This window comes from Stenella coeruleoalba, assembly GCF_951394435.1.
Source record: "Stenella coeruleoalba genome assembly, chromosome: 17".
Classification (NCBI taxonomy): domain Eukaryota; kingdom Metazoa; phylum Chordata; class Mammalia; order Artiodactyla; family Delphinidae; genus Stenella; species Stenella coeruleoalba.
The window spans coordinates 37,768,115-37,786,058 of record NC_137163.1 but is presented as its reverse complement, the minus strand read 5'-3'; the positions used below and the strand labels follow the sequence as shown (position 1 = coordinate 37,786,058).

General features: G+C 37.3%; 1 protein-coding gene across 2 annotated transcripts in view; it reads left to right on the top strand.

Moving 5' to 3' along the window:
• The window catches only part of MTDH (metadherin), a 56,568-nt gene extending 39,442 nt beyond the window's left edge, over positions 1 to 17,126 (top strand). For both annotated transcript variants that reach the window (XM_079902196.1, XM_079902195.1), the window contains 5 exons: positions 2,324 to 2,448; positions 6,798 to 6,905; positions 9,101 to 9,241; positions 11,839 to 11,995; positions 12,634 to 17,126. In XM_079902196.1, coding sequence (XP_079758322.1) covers positions 2,324 to 2,448; positions 6,798 to 6,905; positions 9,101 to 9,241; positions 11,839 to 11,995; positions 12,634 to 12,704 — 602 coding nt within the window. In that variant the 3' untranslated portion in view covers positions 12,705 to 17,126. The remainder of the gene's footprint in view (positions 1 to 2,323; positions 2,449 to 6,797; positions 6,906 to 9,100; positions 9,242 to 11,838; positions 11,996 to 12,633) is intronic.
• The last annotated feature ends 818 nt before the right edge of the window (positions 17,127 to 17,944 follow it).

Below are 17,944 nucleotides of genomic sequence, written 5' to 3'. Positions count from 1 at the left end.
GCAGCACTCGGGATCTTCCTTGCGGCATGCGGGATCTTTAATTGCAGGATGTGGACTTCTTAGTTGTGGCATGTGAACTCTTAGTTGCGGCATGCATGCGGGATCTAGTTCCCCGACCAAGGATCGAACCTGGGCTCCCTGCATTGGGAGCACAGTCTTACCCACTGGACCACCAGGGAAGTCCCATACTACTAGTACGGGAGGTCACATACTACATACATATTTACTTATAAAAATGACTTCTGCATTAAAACATAACCAAGTGTATCTTATTGAGAGATTTATCAGGATTGGGAGAAATAAATTCTTAATTGTGTATGCCTGATAGCTTAGAAACTGTCTTTCTATCGTTAATGTCATCAGTGATACATTAAAAGCAGTAGGTACCATTTATTGAGCACTTACTGCATTGCTATGAACTGCTTTACATGTATCTAATATAATCCTTTCAACAATCCTATGAAGTTGGTACATAGCCAATTAAGATTGAGACATTTGACCAAAATCACATAGTTATTAAATGGTAGAGCAATATTCAGATATAGGTCTGTTTGATTCTAAGGTCCATGCTCTTAACCTCTATGCTGTTACTGTGTAATACTGGCTCTGGATACCTGCTCATGGTAGTAAATTTAGAAATATATGAAGGAACTTCCTTTTTTGTAACACATTTCACACTTGTAATCACTCCATGTTTTTCCTCTACTGGACCATAAATTCTTGCTTATGATGTTTTCAGTCTCTCCCCATCCTCTACTGGTTTAGCCCCTCTTCTCCCTTTTCGCACTTCCCATGACAGAATCTGTCACTCTGTACTTAATTGTTGTACTTACTTATCTTCATCCCTGAGTAGACAGACTGCGAGCTCCATGTGGGGAGGGATTATTTCATACTCATTTTTGTACCTCTGTTATCTGTCTAGCTCAAGTTCTAGTATTTAGTAAGTACTTAATAAGATGAAATTCCTGTAACTCCGTTGTTAAGATGTATCTATTATTAATGTATTCTTTTCTTTTGTCTCTTCTTCTTATAAATTTGGGATCATGTTGCACAGGCAGTTTTGTCTATGATTTTTATTCTATGAGCATTTTCCCAGATCACAATATATTTATCCAAAACATAGATTTTTTTTTAAGTCTTCATGAGGTCATATAATAATACCTCCCCTCTAAACAAAAATAATAGAATTCATGTGGAAAAATAAGAATAGTGAAGAAGATAAGAGTAATGCAGGCAGATTTGTTGTTCTAGATAATAAAATATATTACAAGTTATATTTTGTATGACAGGAATAGATGAATGGAACAGAAATTCCAGAAATGGACTGAAGTGTATATTTAAGAATTTAATATTTCATAAAAGTAGCATTTGGCATTAATTGGGGAAAGGTTGGATTTTTTTTCAATAAAGAGCAATGTTAGAATGACTTGTTAACCATTTAGAAATAAAGTCTAAGTTCTGTTATGTTAACATTAAGTAGTTATTATAGGTGTATATATGGATGTGTATGATGTCCAGGGAGAGGAGGGAAGAATTAATTTTGAGAGCTACTTATCTAACCAGGGTAAAGCCAAAGATTGTTTTTCTCTTTTAGAATAAGCCAGTGATAGCTTCCCAAAGGAGGTAAAAATTCAGTGCTTCCTAGCGTGAAAGAATTTGGAAGTCTAGATTAGAAATTTATTCTTCAAAAAAAAAAAATTTTTTTTTCTTGAGAAGAGGGTGATAGAAGCCCTGAAAGTGACTCATATATTTTGGAAAGATAAAAGTAGCATTGAATAATCTGAAAAAATATAAGAAGGTAAAGTATTTTTTTAAAAAGAGGAGAAAAAGAAGAGGTTGACTATTGTGCATGACTTGGTGAATTTGAAGAAGAACCTAATGTTAAACAGTTCACAAGGAGGGAAGAGCGTGATTTCGGCACTGCTGTTAGAGAGTGACTCATTTTACACCCTGAGGGGACAAATCAGAAAAAATGACCAAGTCCTAGATGAAGTTACACATAAACAGTGAAAAGAAAGCAAATTCAGGGGATAAACTTCCTTTGATAATAAAGGAAGTAGCGAGAGTGGAATAAATGGTTAATTCATAAGTTTTCTGGAGTTTCTTAGACATTCCATCTAGTCATATAATGTGCCCAGCAGAAGTTGGGTAAAGGTTTTTACCGTCATGTTATTGGGTATTTTTCCTAGCCCTTAAAATGTACTTGGGAGGAAGAAGAGCAGTAGTTTAAAATTACAGCTTAGTTCAACATAAGGAATTTGGGGTTTTGCATTTAGTTTTTGGCAGAAGTGACAGATACCTAATTGACACTGTTAAATTTTAGATGGTATGTCTTCTGCTGATCCCAGCTCTGATTGGAATGCGCCAGCAGAAGAGTGGGGAAATTGGGTAGATGAAGAAAGAGCTTCACTTCAAAAGTCCCAGGAACCAATTCCTGATGATCAAAAAGTGAGTAAAGGGATTAGTGGGTGTTTAAGCAACCAACTGTATTGGAATTATTAAGGGTTACATTCTGTATTACAAATATATCCAGGGGTAGAGTTGCTTCAGAGAGACATTCTAATCATATTTGCTTCAGTCATCTTATGTCCACGTGCCTTCTCTCCATTACTGTTTCTTCTTTCCACAAATTATTGAGGATTCTACTATGTGGAAAGCACTATTATATACTGATAAGAAAAAAGACGCACAATTCCTGTCCTCATCAGAATTATTATAACAGCCTACCAACTTTTAGTGTGTTTAGAGAAGAGTAGATTGGTTCTCAATGAAAAATTAAGGAAAGCTTCATAGCAAGATAAGACTGAGAACCTTATGAAAAAGGGACCAAGGCAGGAAAGTAACATGTTTGGTGGAGAGGTATAATACACGTGTGGAATCAATTGGTGGTAGGATCAATTGTTTGTACGTCAGTCTCCCTTTCTAGGCTTCATTCCTTAAAGAAAGGGACCGTGAAGTTTTAATTTTGTAGCTCTATAAACTAGAGCTACAAAACATGATTCACATTCAGTAAATGAATAAATAGATGAAATGAGTGGTATATATACCTTGCCACATTTTTATGGAATTCTAGAAGTAATGAGAACCTACTGACAGCTTTTAAACTAGGGATAACCTAATCATTGCTAGGGTTAGAAAAATTAGGCTGGGAGCTTCCCTGGTGGTCCAGTGGGTACGACTCCAAGCTCCCAGTGCCGGAGGCCGGGGTTTGATCCCTGGTTGGGGAACTAGAATCCTGCTTGCTTGCTGCAGCTAAGAGCCCTCATGCTGCAACTAAAAGATCCCACGTGCTGCGACTTCCCTGGTGGTCCAGTAGCTAAGACTCCACACTCCCAATGCAAGGGGCCCAGGTTCAATCCCTAGTCAGGGAACTAGATCCCACATGCCGCAACTAAGAGTTCAAATGCCACAACTAAAGATCCCGCATGCCACAACTAAAAAAAGATCCCATGTGCCACAACGAAGATCCCGCACACAGCAACAAAGATCCCGCATGCCGCAACTAAGACCCAACACAGCCAGCCAAACAAACAAACAAATAAATAAATAAAAATAAAAAGATCACTCATGCCGCAACTAAAAAAGATCCTGCGTGCTGCAACGAAGATCCTGTGTGCCACAACTAAGACCTGGCACAGCCTAAATAAATAAATTTTTTGAAAAAGAAAAATTAGGCTGGATATAGCAAAAATGAGAAGACTGGTTTGGGAGGCTATTTTATACTATTTTGATTTCATGAATCAGGAGGAGATAATGAACTAAGTTGATAGCTTTGAAAAATAAATGGAAGTGGTTATTTACAAGAGTCATTAAGCTACTGATAGAACTTTTCTACTGGTTGGTTATAGAAAGAAGGGTGAAAAGTCAAAGAGGCTCTGAAGATACTAGGGCCATTATTATTCAACAGACATTAATTGCATCTGCCATGGGTCAGGTATTGTGCTAGTAGAGAAACAAGACACAATTACTGCCTTCGAGGAGCCTACAGTCTAGTTAGGGAGGAGAGGAGGGAGACAGGCACATTGGAAGATAAAAGTAATGTTATAATGTGTTAGGTATTATGGAAGCACTTCGGCGTTTTAGCAAAGGCATCCCAGAGGTTAAAGCAGAATGTGTAGCAAAGAGTGATCAGAAATGAGACTGGAAAGGGAAGCAGAAACCAGGTTCTGCAAGCCCTTGAATGTCACGTTTAAAACCTTGGATTTCCCGCCTGCCAATGCAGGAGACATGGGTTCGAGCCCTGGTCCAGGAAGATCCCACATGCCGCAGAGCAACTAAGCCCATCTGCCACAACTACTGAGCCTGCGCTCTAGAGCCCACGCTCTAGAGCCCACATACTGCAACCACTGAGCCCGTGCGCCTAGAGTCCATGCTCCACAACAAGAGAAGCCACCACAAAGAGAAGACCGCGCACCACAATGAAGAGTAGCCCCTGCTCACCGCAACTAGAGAAAGCCATGCACAGCAATGAAGACCCAGTGCAGCCAAAAAATAAATAAATAATTAATTTTTTTTAAAAAATTGTTCTTAAAAAAAACAAAAAAAAATGACTTCCAGAATTGTAGCTTAGGTAACTGGGATGGTGAAAGTGGTGCTTCCAACAGAGAAAGCAAAAGCTAGTTAATTGGGGGAAGATGGTTGGTTCAGTTTGGGATGTGTTAGATGTAAGGTATTTTGTAGATATGCCTAAGAAAAGTTGGTTGCAACAGGTTAAAGCTTTGGGAAAAGATTTGTATTTGGAAGTAATTAGTATATGGTTGTTAAAACTTTGAGGGTGAGTGAAATGTGTAGAAAATTTTATAGAGTTGAAAAGAGCAATGTAATGAGCATAGAAATCTGGGGAACTCCCAACTTTTAACCCATGAAAGAAACTGAGGGAGGAGAGTTCTGGGACACAGAGGCTGAGACATTTGTTCTCTGGTAATTTAGAGCAGTTTGATTAGAAACCTTGGACTACAAGCCAGTCGGAGTAAGTTGAGTAAAATGATGGTTAAAAAATAATAAGGTATTTTTTTCTTGGGACTTCCCTGGTGGTCCAGTGGGTAAGACTCCGTGCTCCCTATGCAGGGGGCCCGGGTTCAATCTCTGCTTAGGGAACTAGATCCCTCATGCTGCAACTAAAACCTGGTTCAGCCAAATAAATAAATAAAAATTTTTTTTAAGATTTTTTTTCTTAAGCAAGTTTGGGTATGGATGGAGGAGAAGTAGTGGATAATAGCAAACTGTAGTATGATGAAGGGTTTTGTTGGGGTCGTTTGTATTTTAATGATAGGAGAGATTTTAGTGCAGGGGTCAGCAAACTTTTATTTAAAGGGCCATGCATTAGTGCAAAAGCAGCCATAGACAGTATGGATGGATTATAAATTGGCTGAGAAGCAGACTGACCAGAGTTCTTGTGACCTGAATATCCTTCAGAGGATGCATCTTTTCATATGACATTTTAATCATTGTGAGCCTATGGTAAAAACTTCTGTGGAAGTTTCTCCACAACTAGCAGCCAACTTGGACTGAAAGTCTCTTAGCTAAGTTTAGCAGGATTTGTGCAGGATTTGGTTTGGTTTTGTTTTTCCATCTGCTAGTAATTTCTGTAAACTATTTGATGGTTCATGAGACCTCCAAAATCATCCTAATGACTATGGTGCTGAGCAGAGAAATAGCAAGTTAGCTATATCATCTCTCCCGTTAAGTAGAGTCTAAGAATCTTGGCTGTCATCTGTACAGAATAATCTAAAAGCACTTTTCCATAGAAAACTCAGCTATATGGTATGTGTGAAGAAATATCATTCATACTAATTTAACAATTCTAATTTGCTATTCTTGTCATGCAGAATATTATTTTCAATGACATTCCTTCTCAAATTCAATTTTTTTAATTAAGCCTTTTCTTTTGAGGTAATTATAGAGTCACATGTACTTTTTAAAATATTTTATTTATTTATTTATTTATTTTGGCTGCGCTGGGTCTTCATTGAGGCATGTGGGCTCAGAGTTGCCGCATGCAGGCTTCTTGGTTGCGGCATGCTACCTCTTAGTTGTGGCCTGCATGTGGGATTTAGTTCCCCGACCAGGGATCGAACTCAGGGCCCCTGCATTGGGAGCACGGAGTCTTACCCACTGGACCAGCAGGGAAGTCCCAGAGTCACATGTACTTGTAAGAAATAATGCAGAAAAATCCCTTGTACCCTTTGCCCAGTGTCCCCCAATGGTAACATCTTGCAAAAGTGTAGTACAGTGTCAAAACCAGGACATTGGCATTGACATGGTCAAGATACGGAACATTTCTAATGTCTTTTGTGAAATATCTGTTGTATCTTTTGCACACTTTCTGATTGGATTGTTTATTTGTTTATTGTTGAATTTTGAGTGTTTTTTTATATAATCTAGATACAAGTCCTTTGTTGGATATGTGGTTTACAAATATTTTCTCCTACTCTGTAGCTTGTCATTCTCTTAACAGGGTCAAGTTCAGTTTTAATGCAAATAGTTCTGTGTTTAAATAAAATGAATTACCTAAGAAACGAGTTTTTAAAAACCAAGGTTTACACAGCTGTCTAATTGATCATGTAGTGAGTGATGAAAGATGTAAGAAAAAGAGGTTTATCGTAATAGAAGAGTGAAGTTCCATGCACTTTTGTTATTTTTTGAGTATGTGATTTCAGATCAGTTTTATTGTTACTAATTCTTATTTAGAATTTGGGAGAAAAAGACTGCACCTAATGAATTATTTCATAATAATTTTCTGAATAATGAAAACTTAACCAGTTGGTTCACTTCAGTATTTTTGCTTTTAAAATCAGGTTTCAGATGAAGATAAAGAAAAGGGAGAGGGAGCCCTTCCAACAGGGAAATCTAAAAAGAAGAAAAAGAAAAAGAAGAAGCAAGGTGAAGATAACTCTCCTGCACAGGTAAAGTATAAAACAACAGACATCATTCATTAAGCACCTACTGCTGACTTGTGAAAAGATAATTTGCAGATGCTGAGAAAATGTAGAGATATAAAGACACCATGTGAGACATCAAATTTACTTGAGAAGCATTTGAAAAGTCATAGAATGTTTTAAACATTTTATGTGTCATACTGTAATAAAAATGTTATTGCTCTAAAGAAAATATCAAAGGTATAAACCAAAAGCAAATAACTAAAATTCTAAATTAGATGCATTTTAGTTTATATTATGATGAAATGGAACAGGGGGTACAGTATTTCACACATACAGAAATTCTTTGAGTAATGGAATTTAGCAAATTAGAATTTTAGCACATTTAGAAGAACCATGTGCATAACAAGTGGAGTCTTTCCCTTGACTTTGAGTTTGCTGGCTGTTCGACTTGGTATCCTTTCCTGATTTTTTGGCTTCTAACAGAAACTTTCTATTTATATCACTCCTACATTTTCCTTTTCTTTTCTTTGGTTTTTCCTATCTGGGAAAGTATTTTTAGATCATTATATAGATGAAAACAAAGATTTTAATTTCAAATGTACTAGATTACTGGAAATATGCATGGATTTGTTTTTGAAAGCATTATCACTATTACATTACAACTTATGAAAATCTTATTTCTTACTTACAACCATGTGGCTAATTGTTTTCATTCCTTTAAATGTAGGAGATAACCAGAATTTCTAGAGGATAGGCTACATAGTAATTTTCCTACTTATTCTATTTGGAAAAAGTTTCAGCGTGACTTTTTAAAGAAGTATGTGTTCAGTTCTTTTTTGTTGTGGGGAGCACAACCCTTCATAAATGATACCATTCCATTATCAGTATTAGTTTTTTCTCAGTAATAATAGATGGGCATTAAGGTTAACATAACTAAGATCAATGGGCATAAAAACAAAAACTATACAGTAGGTGTGCTTTTCTTGTTAGCTGAACTAGCTGATGAGAAGTGTTATTGATAGGCATACTTTGTTTAGTAATACTATCTGAAATCCATTTAGCCAAACTTTTTCTGGATTTCTGTGATTCATACTATGGACTTTACTAATACTGCTTTTCTGACTTGTAGATTAGGTGAGTTCCTTTTAAAAGAAATTTTGTGGGGTAGATGTATTCCTTAAATTTCAGATTAATTGGCAAAGGTCATTAAATTGTGAAAGTTCCTTTGGTATTCTGATATTCCTTTTTAAAAAATGTTTGATCTGTTTTTTAAATATAGTGAATAAGTATACAGGTTTTAGAGTCAGATCTGTATTCACATTTTAGTTCTGCCATTTACTGAGTTGTTTTTTGTTTGTTTGTTGTATTTTGCACAAGTTCCTTAACTGCATAGATTGTTTTGAGAATTAAATGAGATATCCGTGAAGTTCTGTGTAAAGTACATAGCACAGAGTAGCCTATGCATAAATGATTACGTTTTGGAATTTTTTTTTTCCTTACCATTCACAATGATAGTCCTATTTAATATATTCTAATTCATACTTACTTCACATACCTAAGCATGTAATGTCTTTTAAAAAGTTTGAAGACCTAAGAATGGAAATGTTCAAACTTGGAAAAGACCATAAAAATTATCTACACAAATTTTATTTTACAGTTGAGGAAACTGCAGTTTGGGGAAATCAAAGATTTGTCCTTGACGTAAGCATTTGTCCTTGACTTAGCTAGGTTGTGGCATGGCCAAAACTGAAATTCCTATCTGTGTCCTTTCTACTATGTAAGCTTAATTTATCTAGAAAATGCACTTATGTATAAATATTTCATTCCTTGAAGAAATCATTAAGTGAAATGCTATTTCTAAAGTCTTAAAGTAGCACCTAATTCCCCGTGTACTTTTTATAAAAGGAAAAAAATACTTGTTTGGTTTAGTAAATTAAATGGTTCCCATTTGGGGACGTGAGTGTGTTGTTTTTTAATTCACAGTTGATTTAAATCCCTGAGGAAAGCAGGGATGGTGAACGTATATTCCATATGTACCTATGGTTAAAATTCTTTGAATAATTATTTTTTTTATGCTCTTTTAAGCCATTTGGGCAGTTTCTGAAATAAAATTATCTTCTTGGAATATCTTCTGGACAGTAGTACTATAAACCAAATAGATTTTAATTAGTAAAAAAATGAGTGATTTGTATCATCTAATGCACTACTTTTCTCTGTAGGACACAGAAGAATTAGAAAAAGAGATTAGAGAAGAGCTCCCAGTGAATACCTCTAAGGTCCGTCCAAAACAGGAAAAAGCTTTTTCTTTGAAGACCATAAGCACTAGTGATCCAGCTGAAGCGCTCATCAAAAATAGCCAGGTAGGGCTTCTCTGGTGGCGCAGTGGTTGAGAGTCCGCCTGCCGATGCAGGGGACGTGGGTTCGTGCCCCGATCCGGGAAGATCCCACATGCCGCGGAGCGGCTGGGCCCGCGAGCCATGGCCGCTGAGCCTGCGCGTCCGGAGCCTGTGCTCCGCAACGGGAGAGACCACAACAGTGAGAGGCCCGCGTACCGTAAAAAAAAAAAAAAAAAAAATAGCCAGGTAACTTTCTGATATGTAAGGAATAAAATTTTGATGACTTGAGAATTGTATTAATAGTAATATTTTATGGAGGCCCATGCTAAACATTTTAAATACACCAAATTGCCCTTACAACAACCCCACAAGAAAGGTACAACCCATTATATAAATGAGTTTAGAGAAGTTGAATAAGTTGGCCCAAGTCCCATAACTATCAGATGTAAAACTAGAGAGAACCACTAGACTGTATTTTTTTCTTAAATATCTAGGCATACAAGGGATAGATGGCTTACAGAAAATGTGACTGGTTCCACTTTCCCAAAAGCATGCACATAATATAAAACGACTATGGTCCGACCTCTCAGAATGTAGCATTTGTTTAAAATTTGCTGACAGTATCTTGAACTGTGTGCCTCTGTGGAAAATTTTGATATGTCAGAAGGGACCATTTTACAAAAGGTCTAGACCAGTGACACAAAGACCATAGCTCTTTAAAAGTCTGATTTCTAATTTGGTAAGTTATATCATATAGAAATATAAGAAATATGAATGACCATGAAATTCTGCATGGTTCGTTTATATACTCATTCAAAAAATGTATTGAGAACCTACCACAGTGCCACACACTAGTTAAGGTTCTGGGGACACATCAAAGAACAAAGCAGACAAAAAAATCTCTGCCTCTATGGAGGCTACATATTTAATGAGACAGCTTTACACAAGAACCTGAATTACTGTTAAGAGAAAGAATTTGTAACAGTCTGGTACTAAAAATCTTAACCATACTTCCTATTTGGACTTGATGCTTTTAATTCCCTGAGAGTATTTTGACATAAAAGAATGCAGTCTCAATACATACATAGGACTTCCCTCATAGCGCAGTGGTTAAGAATCCGCCTGCCAATGCAGGGGACATGGGTTCGAGCCCTAGTCCGGGAAGATCCCACATGCCGCAGAGCAGCTAAGCCTGTGAGCCACAACTACTGAGCCTACGCTCTAGAGCTCCCGTACCTAGAGCCCGTGCTCCACAACAAGAGAAGCCACTGCAATGAGAAGCCCGCGCACCACAATGAAGAGTAGCCCCCGCTCACCGCAACTAGAGAAAGCCCACGTGCAGCAACGAAGACCCAGCGTGGCCAAAAATATATAAATAAACTAATTTTTTAAAAAATACATACATAAATTTAATAGTAAGACTGCAAAGGGTCACATGACATTTTGATGTTTTACTTAATAAGTCATTTTCAGAAGCTATCTTGTAAAGGATATTTGAGTCCTTCTGTGATTTAATATAGGTAAGTGAGAGAATGGGGGGGAAAGAGATTTAAAATGAGTACTGAACTTTTGGGTATGAAATAAATACAGGAAACATTATTAAAGTTGAACCAAGCAACATAAATGCAGCTTCAGATACCTGAGATAGGAAGAAGGAATTCTAGTAGTTACCTGGGTGCACACCTGCCTCTTGTTTCCTTTCCCGTTGTGCTTTCTTGAACCCATGGAGCCTGGAAGAACAAGGGGCAAGAGAAGCATGACTTACCCTTGTTTCTGTATTCAAAATAATCATCACAGGTAGAGCTAAAGGGTGAGATGATCTCTTACTCATCTGTTACAGCCTCAAGGCACTGTAGGTGTTGGAGTTTCTGTTGTTACCTGTCCTGAACATTCATTAACAGTCAGGCCTCATTCAGGCAAAACAGTTAGTTTACCTCTCTGCTCAGAGGTTGCAGAGGAGAAGGAAGATTCAAGAGTTCAGGCCCTACGCATTATGACTTCACTACCAGACTCAATAAAACTCTGACGATTTGGACCTGAGTTTTACTAGTTGCTTTAATAGATAAGACTCTAGTAGCCATAGTCTGCTGTATCTGAGGCCATCTTTTTCCTTGGGGAGGAAACTGAACCTATTGCTGCTGCTGTTTGAGATATCTCTAACTCTTGAGAAGAACAAAAGGGAGTATCACCTACTGGTAGTTCAGAAATTTGCTATTTTCTTTTTGCCTTCACATGAAAAGGTTTTGAGGAGGTGAGAGTTAGTGGGAAGTGGGCAGAAGCATTGAATACCAAAACATAAAAAAATCCTGTTACTTGTAATGAAAAAGAAAAATGTAAAAGTTAATGAAAATGGAATTATTCACTCATGTGAAATTCAGTAAACATCTTGTGATTTTACACATTTATCCATTTTTATCCCAACCTGTATTTGTGGATATTGTAAATAAAGACTTATTTGGTTATGTGTCACTAGAGGGCAGGCATGAGTTGTAGCGCTTCTGCTGATAAATTATTTGGCAACCATGTTCATATTACTGCTATACAGCCTCTTGTATTACTATGATATTTATTTTTATTTGAAATTTTTAATGAAAATCTAAGATAATTTCATTTCAAAATAGCCTATCAAGACTCTTCCACCTGCTATTTCTACCGAGCCATCTGTTATTTCATCAAAAAGTGATTCTGACAAGAGCTCTTCCCAAGTGCCACCGATGCTACAAGAAACAGATAAATCCAAGTCGAATACTAAGCAAAATAGTGTGCCTCCTTCACAGAGTAAGTAATTCTCATTTTTGGTTCTTTTGGTGTTCTCTGTACTGTCTATAAGTGTTACTGTCTTAAAAGTCTAATGGATTACTTATTAGAGCATCCCTTTCCTCCTTTGTGAAGATTCCTTGGACCCTTGTGGACCTCAGTTGGGAGGACCAGGGAGCTGAAATCACTTCAGGCAAGAATAGGTGGCCAAGGACATACACAGAGGAGGGCTATGCCTGCCCTTACTTGCCCAGTCCCTCCCTTTTTCTGTGCACATGTTCTTGAGACTGCAAATTGTTCTGTGCCCCTTTTTTTCCACCTCTTTTTCTCCCTTTAGCTACCTTTAGTGTCCATTTTACCCACTTTCACTTTTATTACTTAGATTGAGTCTTTTAAACAATGGTTTTTCTAGGTCAAAACTGGTGAAATAATATCCATATCGTTAAACCAAATAATACAGAGGAAAGGAAAAGAGGAAGGCAGCCAGAGAATATCCTGAAAAACATGTAACTAGAACTTGAAAATGTAAACATAAAATGTGAGGCATCGTTAGTGGATCTCAAAGCATGTTTTTATTGATACTACTTTCATATTTTTGAAACAGAACAATATTTACTGTCCTCCTAACTCTCTCTCTCTTTTTTTTCCCCCCCTTTTAGCCAAGTCTGAAACTAGTTGGGAATCTCCCAAACAAATAAAAAAGAAGAAAAAAGCCAGACGGGAAACGTGAATATTTTTTTTCCTGAATTGGACATGTGTTTGCAAACACTGTCTTGAAGATTATGCTGTTTATGCAATAATTTGTGAACATGTACAGAGTTTTATATAAATTTAAACCAATTTTTAAAACAAAACTGTGAACACAACCACCGTAAAAATGGAATCAAAGGAAAGTTAATTTATGAAATTAAGAGGTCAGCAGAATTGGAAGACACTTGGGGAAAGTCTTTTCAATCTAACAAGAACGATCTTAATTTAAGAATATTATCCTGGTTTTACAACAGTGCCCTGTTTACAACAGATTGTGCCCTGTCTCATCTGCAGCTGAGGAATAAAGGATTCTGATTAGAGAGAGGGTTGCCTACATATTCGTAGGCAGCTTCTTGGATCTTATGCACGGAACTTAAACCATTTGAATCTGTTTTATGCTTAAATCAAAGTGCTTTGATCAAATGCATAATCTGCCATATCTTTACATATTTGTTGGTAGCAATTTGTATTAAAGAAATCACAAGTGCAAATAAAAAGTCATTTATCGTTTGTTTAACTAAACTGTCATGGTTTAGTTTACAATTTTTAAAAAGTTCTTAAAACATTCAAAATGCAGTTGACACTTGTATGGCTTATGAAGTTATTTTTGATAGTCTTACTTTACTTGAATTGTTCAAAGTACAGTATATTTTAAGTTAAGAAAGGTAAACTATATATTTGTTTTATACTTTTAAGGTTCAGACTCACAAATAATGCTCTTGTTGATGATTTGAAAACTTTCAGGCAAAATCCACCTTACATTTTTTCCTTTCCCTAGCAATTACTTTTTTTTCCAGCACCAACTCTTCATCATTACTAATACTTTTTTGACTTTAAAAATGAAATCTTTCACAAACTAGTTATACAGACAGAACTTTGATTATATGATGGAGAATGAAAAACTAAAGTCAGACAGCTTTAATTGACATTGTCAAGACCTCCAGTTATCAGGAATACATTTTTTTACTGCCTTAACCTGTAGTGCGTAGAATATGCATCAATTTCTTGAAGGGGATTCGTGTTTTTATAAGAATTTTCATGTAATTATTGCAATCGTGATCAAATAAGGAACGTTTCCTGCTTGAAACTGTATTGATTTAAATGATGTGTGAGATGTTTCACCATTTTCAGGCACTGTGTAATTCTATTGTAATAAACTGGCAGGTATCTTTGTAACTATAAATAGTGCATGCTCAGCCATGTACACTGTAAATAGCCTTTACCAAACGTGTTTGACAAGGACCATGATTAACATCACTTAGTGAATTGTGATAAAGAAAAAAAGCCATGATTTATTCGATGTGATTGGCTTAATTGTTTTCCTGTGGCGCCAAGAATGAAACTGTTTAACAGCTGTAACCAATGGTACTGATCTGTCCATCCAATCTTGTCTTTATTATATTTGACTGTGGTTTGATAGTATTGCATTGTCACACTAGGAAAGCTAAAGAAACAAAATGCTTTTAGTTTTGCTGAAGACTGGCCTTATTAATGGACAGCTTTCCTAACAAGTGATTATTAACTTTTATCAGGTGTTAACATCTGTTTCAGGAACATGGCGGTATGTTTACATGTCAGAAGTTTTGTTTAATTCTATATTTCTAAATTGATTTGTTTAAATAAATTCAGCAAATGGATAGCATTGTTTTTATTTGCTTCAATATCGGGGTAAATAAGCTAAAGTGCCAGGAGTGGATTTCTTCAAATGACTGTGCTCTGTTCGCTTTATATAGATGCTTCCTAAAGAGATCCAAGGATTCCTACATTGCAGCACTTTGTAAAGGTATCACAAAGGAGAATTGAATAGGGAGTCTGTGTAATTTTAGAATGTGCCAAAAGATCTATGCTCAACAAATTGAATTGAACTCTCTCAACTCTACCTCACCATTTCTTTATTTTAGAATTGTGTTGGCTATGTCGAATGTCGGACTTTATTTCTCCAGCTTAGTATCTCTCATTCAACCACCAACACCAGTGTTAGAAACACCATCTTTTGAGGGCAGATTCAGTGTTGAGACGGAGAAGTGCACTGCTAAATTGGGGTGGATCCAGGATGGAGATACCTGTCCCTTCTCTCTGGCTCAAGAACTAGGGCATGGATTTTTATCTTTTAAGAGATGGCAGCTATGAGTGATAAAATTAGTAAGTTCATTCTCTTAACACATGAGTGAGATGCAAACTCTTGCACAAAGTATCATTGTTCATCGCTCTTCACTTGTTCCATAAAGTTGTTTATGTGACATGAAAGCAGTTTCTGGCATCTGAACAGAGGAACTGTTTTCCAACATAAACTCAGAAGGCAATAAAATCAAGGTAATGATTCAGGGGAGAGAGGGGAGCCTGTTGTCCTTTGGAGGCTTGGATTAGATGCTCCCCAAACCACTAGTAGGGAGATAAGTGATCCCTTCAGGCTTTGTCAGGGCTGGAGGGGACCCTTGTTCTGATTAGCAAACAAAGCCTCCTAGAGAAACTACTAAAACTCTCTCTCATCCTGACCTGTCTGCCCGTACTTAACTGAATGAAAATCCTTCCCTGTTCTGGAGCAGGGAGTAGTGGGTTAGGAATTCCCCAGACTGGAATCCTACCTCTCTGTATCCTGAATTGAGCAAAACAATAGTTGAGAGAGTCCAAAAAACAAGTATTGAAATAAAATGTCATTAATGTAATTGACCGTGTTTACTTTGTGCATGCATTTTATTGGGCGGGCAGTGGGAATGACTCATCTGAATCTAATGGTATTATTTCATAGGCTAATCCAGTTTGTACTTGGGTTAAAGATATTGAAGGGCAATATTTAACTACAGAGTTTAGTTTTTCTTAATTACAAACAGTCCTCTATTAATAGAGTGTGAAATATCTTTCAAAATTTAGAATTTAGGATGTCTAACAGATGTCTTAAGACGTTCCTATAAGCTCATTGCACAAACTGGAATTACTTTCCAAAAGACTTAGGGAATGCAAATATGTTATTTGTAAAATGCATTGAGTATTGTAAATAAAACAAACCATTTTTGATTTAAGTTGCTCTTTACAGTTCTCTTACGGGAGGGCACTTCGCATCCTAAGCTAGTCTAAAGGCAATGACTTTTTGATGTTCTTGATGTTTCTAAACTATAGGTTCTAAATGTTTCAAATGTTCTTGATGCTCTGAAACCATAGTTGTACTTGCAGGCTTTACCACTGGCAAGTCAAGTATTTGGAGTGAAACATCTCTTGAAATGTCCCTGTTCGTGACACAGTGTTCTCTGTGGGAAACAGCTTCCATCTTATATCATCTTAGCAGTAGATGTAACTGCCACCAGGTGTAGTGTATCACTTGTATCAACCTTTTAAATTAAGGAAATTAAACTCAAATTTGGCATTATGTATTAGTATGGCTGTGTCCTAAACAATAGTGACTTAATATAGAAGTTTATTTCTCTTGCATGTAGGAAAAAAAAAGAGAGAAAGCAGGCCAGGGCTACTCTGACAGTCTGCAGGGCCAGGCATCCAAGGTCCTTCTGTGTTGCTCTTCCATATTCTCAACACGTGGCTTTCGTGTCACGGTTGCAGGCAGCTGCACTAGCTAGAAACCTCCTCTCAGCATTTCTGCTCCCCTCCTTTAAGAACACTTCTTCAAGTTACTCACACCACACAGGCTTATCCACCCAAACTCAGTCAGTTGATCCTACTAGCTACAGAGGAGGATGGGAAGTCATAGTGTTTCTCTTGGGCTGTCATGGGCCAAAGTAACATTTCAGGATTCATTACTGAGGAAGCAGTAGAGAAGTGGATATCAGGAACAGCTAGTGGTCTGTCACAGGGTTGACTACGTTGTGTATATCCTGCAGCCAAGCGTCACTTCTGAGGTTAGGTTTTAGCTTTCCCGATTGAGCGGAAAATTTTAAATCTCGGATGCTACTCAGAGTTGCAGCTAGTAATGTTTCAACTTATATGTAGTAGATTGTGGAAGAAATTTCTGCCACTCAGTGACTGCTTGAAATCCTAGAGACCCAGAGGCTTCAAAAAACTGAGCAGCCTGCTCTCACACCTACACTGCAAGTATAGACTATAACAGTTTTCAGTAGAAGTTACCCTGGTGTGTAACGTAATCTTTAAAAAATTAAAAGGCACTTTTAACTATTCTAAATACTTTAACAGAATGATTTCTAATCCTAGCATCAAGAAAGGTATATGAGGTGCATTGTAAGATGTTTGCTACCTACCTAATTAACAATACTTAGGTTCATGAACAGGCTAATCTGAAGAAAATTTTAAGCAGATTCAAGGTCATCCCCCTGATAATGGCATTCTTTTTTGTATGTGTGCTTTCCTTTTTTATTTATTGTATCAAAGCATTCAAAATGAATATATGTAACATGTACATAAATTATAAAGCATAATAAAATGAACACCTCTGAAACCACCATTCTGCTTAAGAAATAGAACATTACCCGTAGGGGGATCTTGGGGGTGAGCTTGCCGTTTGTTGTTGTCAGGTAACAGGACTGAGGCGGGGTGTAGGGGCGGGCTGTGGAGGCATGGATGAAAATAGCTACTCTCAGGCGCCCAGCTGGGCACAGCTTTTCGGGGCCACAACTGAGTAGGGGTCCCAGGTAACACATAACCTGGTCTTGGAAGGCTGTCATGACAGCCTCGCTGCTGCTGCTTCCTCGAGTCACTCCACTGACATCTGTTGGGAAATTGTTGTAGTAAATATGCATACGCACAGTGAATCTGAACGTGAATAGTGCCCTCGGAGTTAAGTAGTGCACGGTTTACATGGCAGCCTTTCCACAGGGAAAGAGGATAGCGAGGCTCTTTTCTAGACGGGAGCTTCCCCCAGGGTTCAGAAGAGCAGCGTGTGTCCTTAGGGCAAGGGTTCCTTGCGAAGTTTGCTGGAGGGGCTGCAGACATTCTGAAAAACACCACAAGGGTGTTTATTGGCAGGACAACCAGAGCTGTTAGCTGCTTAAGACCCTGGAATTATGAATGATTTCTTTCTCTTCTAAACTGTCTTCAATAATTTAAAAAATACATTGCCGGGAAAATTTGGAGCTATTTCCATTTCTCATCAAAACTGAAATGACCACAATAATGAACAATGGAAGAAAACCTACCTTAGCACTGGAACTAGGAAAGGGGCATCCAAATGCCAGAAACCGGGGGACATTTGTATTATTAGCAATCAAAATCCAGAAATTTATCGGAAGAATAAAACAGGTATAATATCAGGAAATC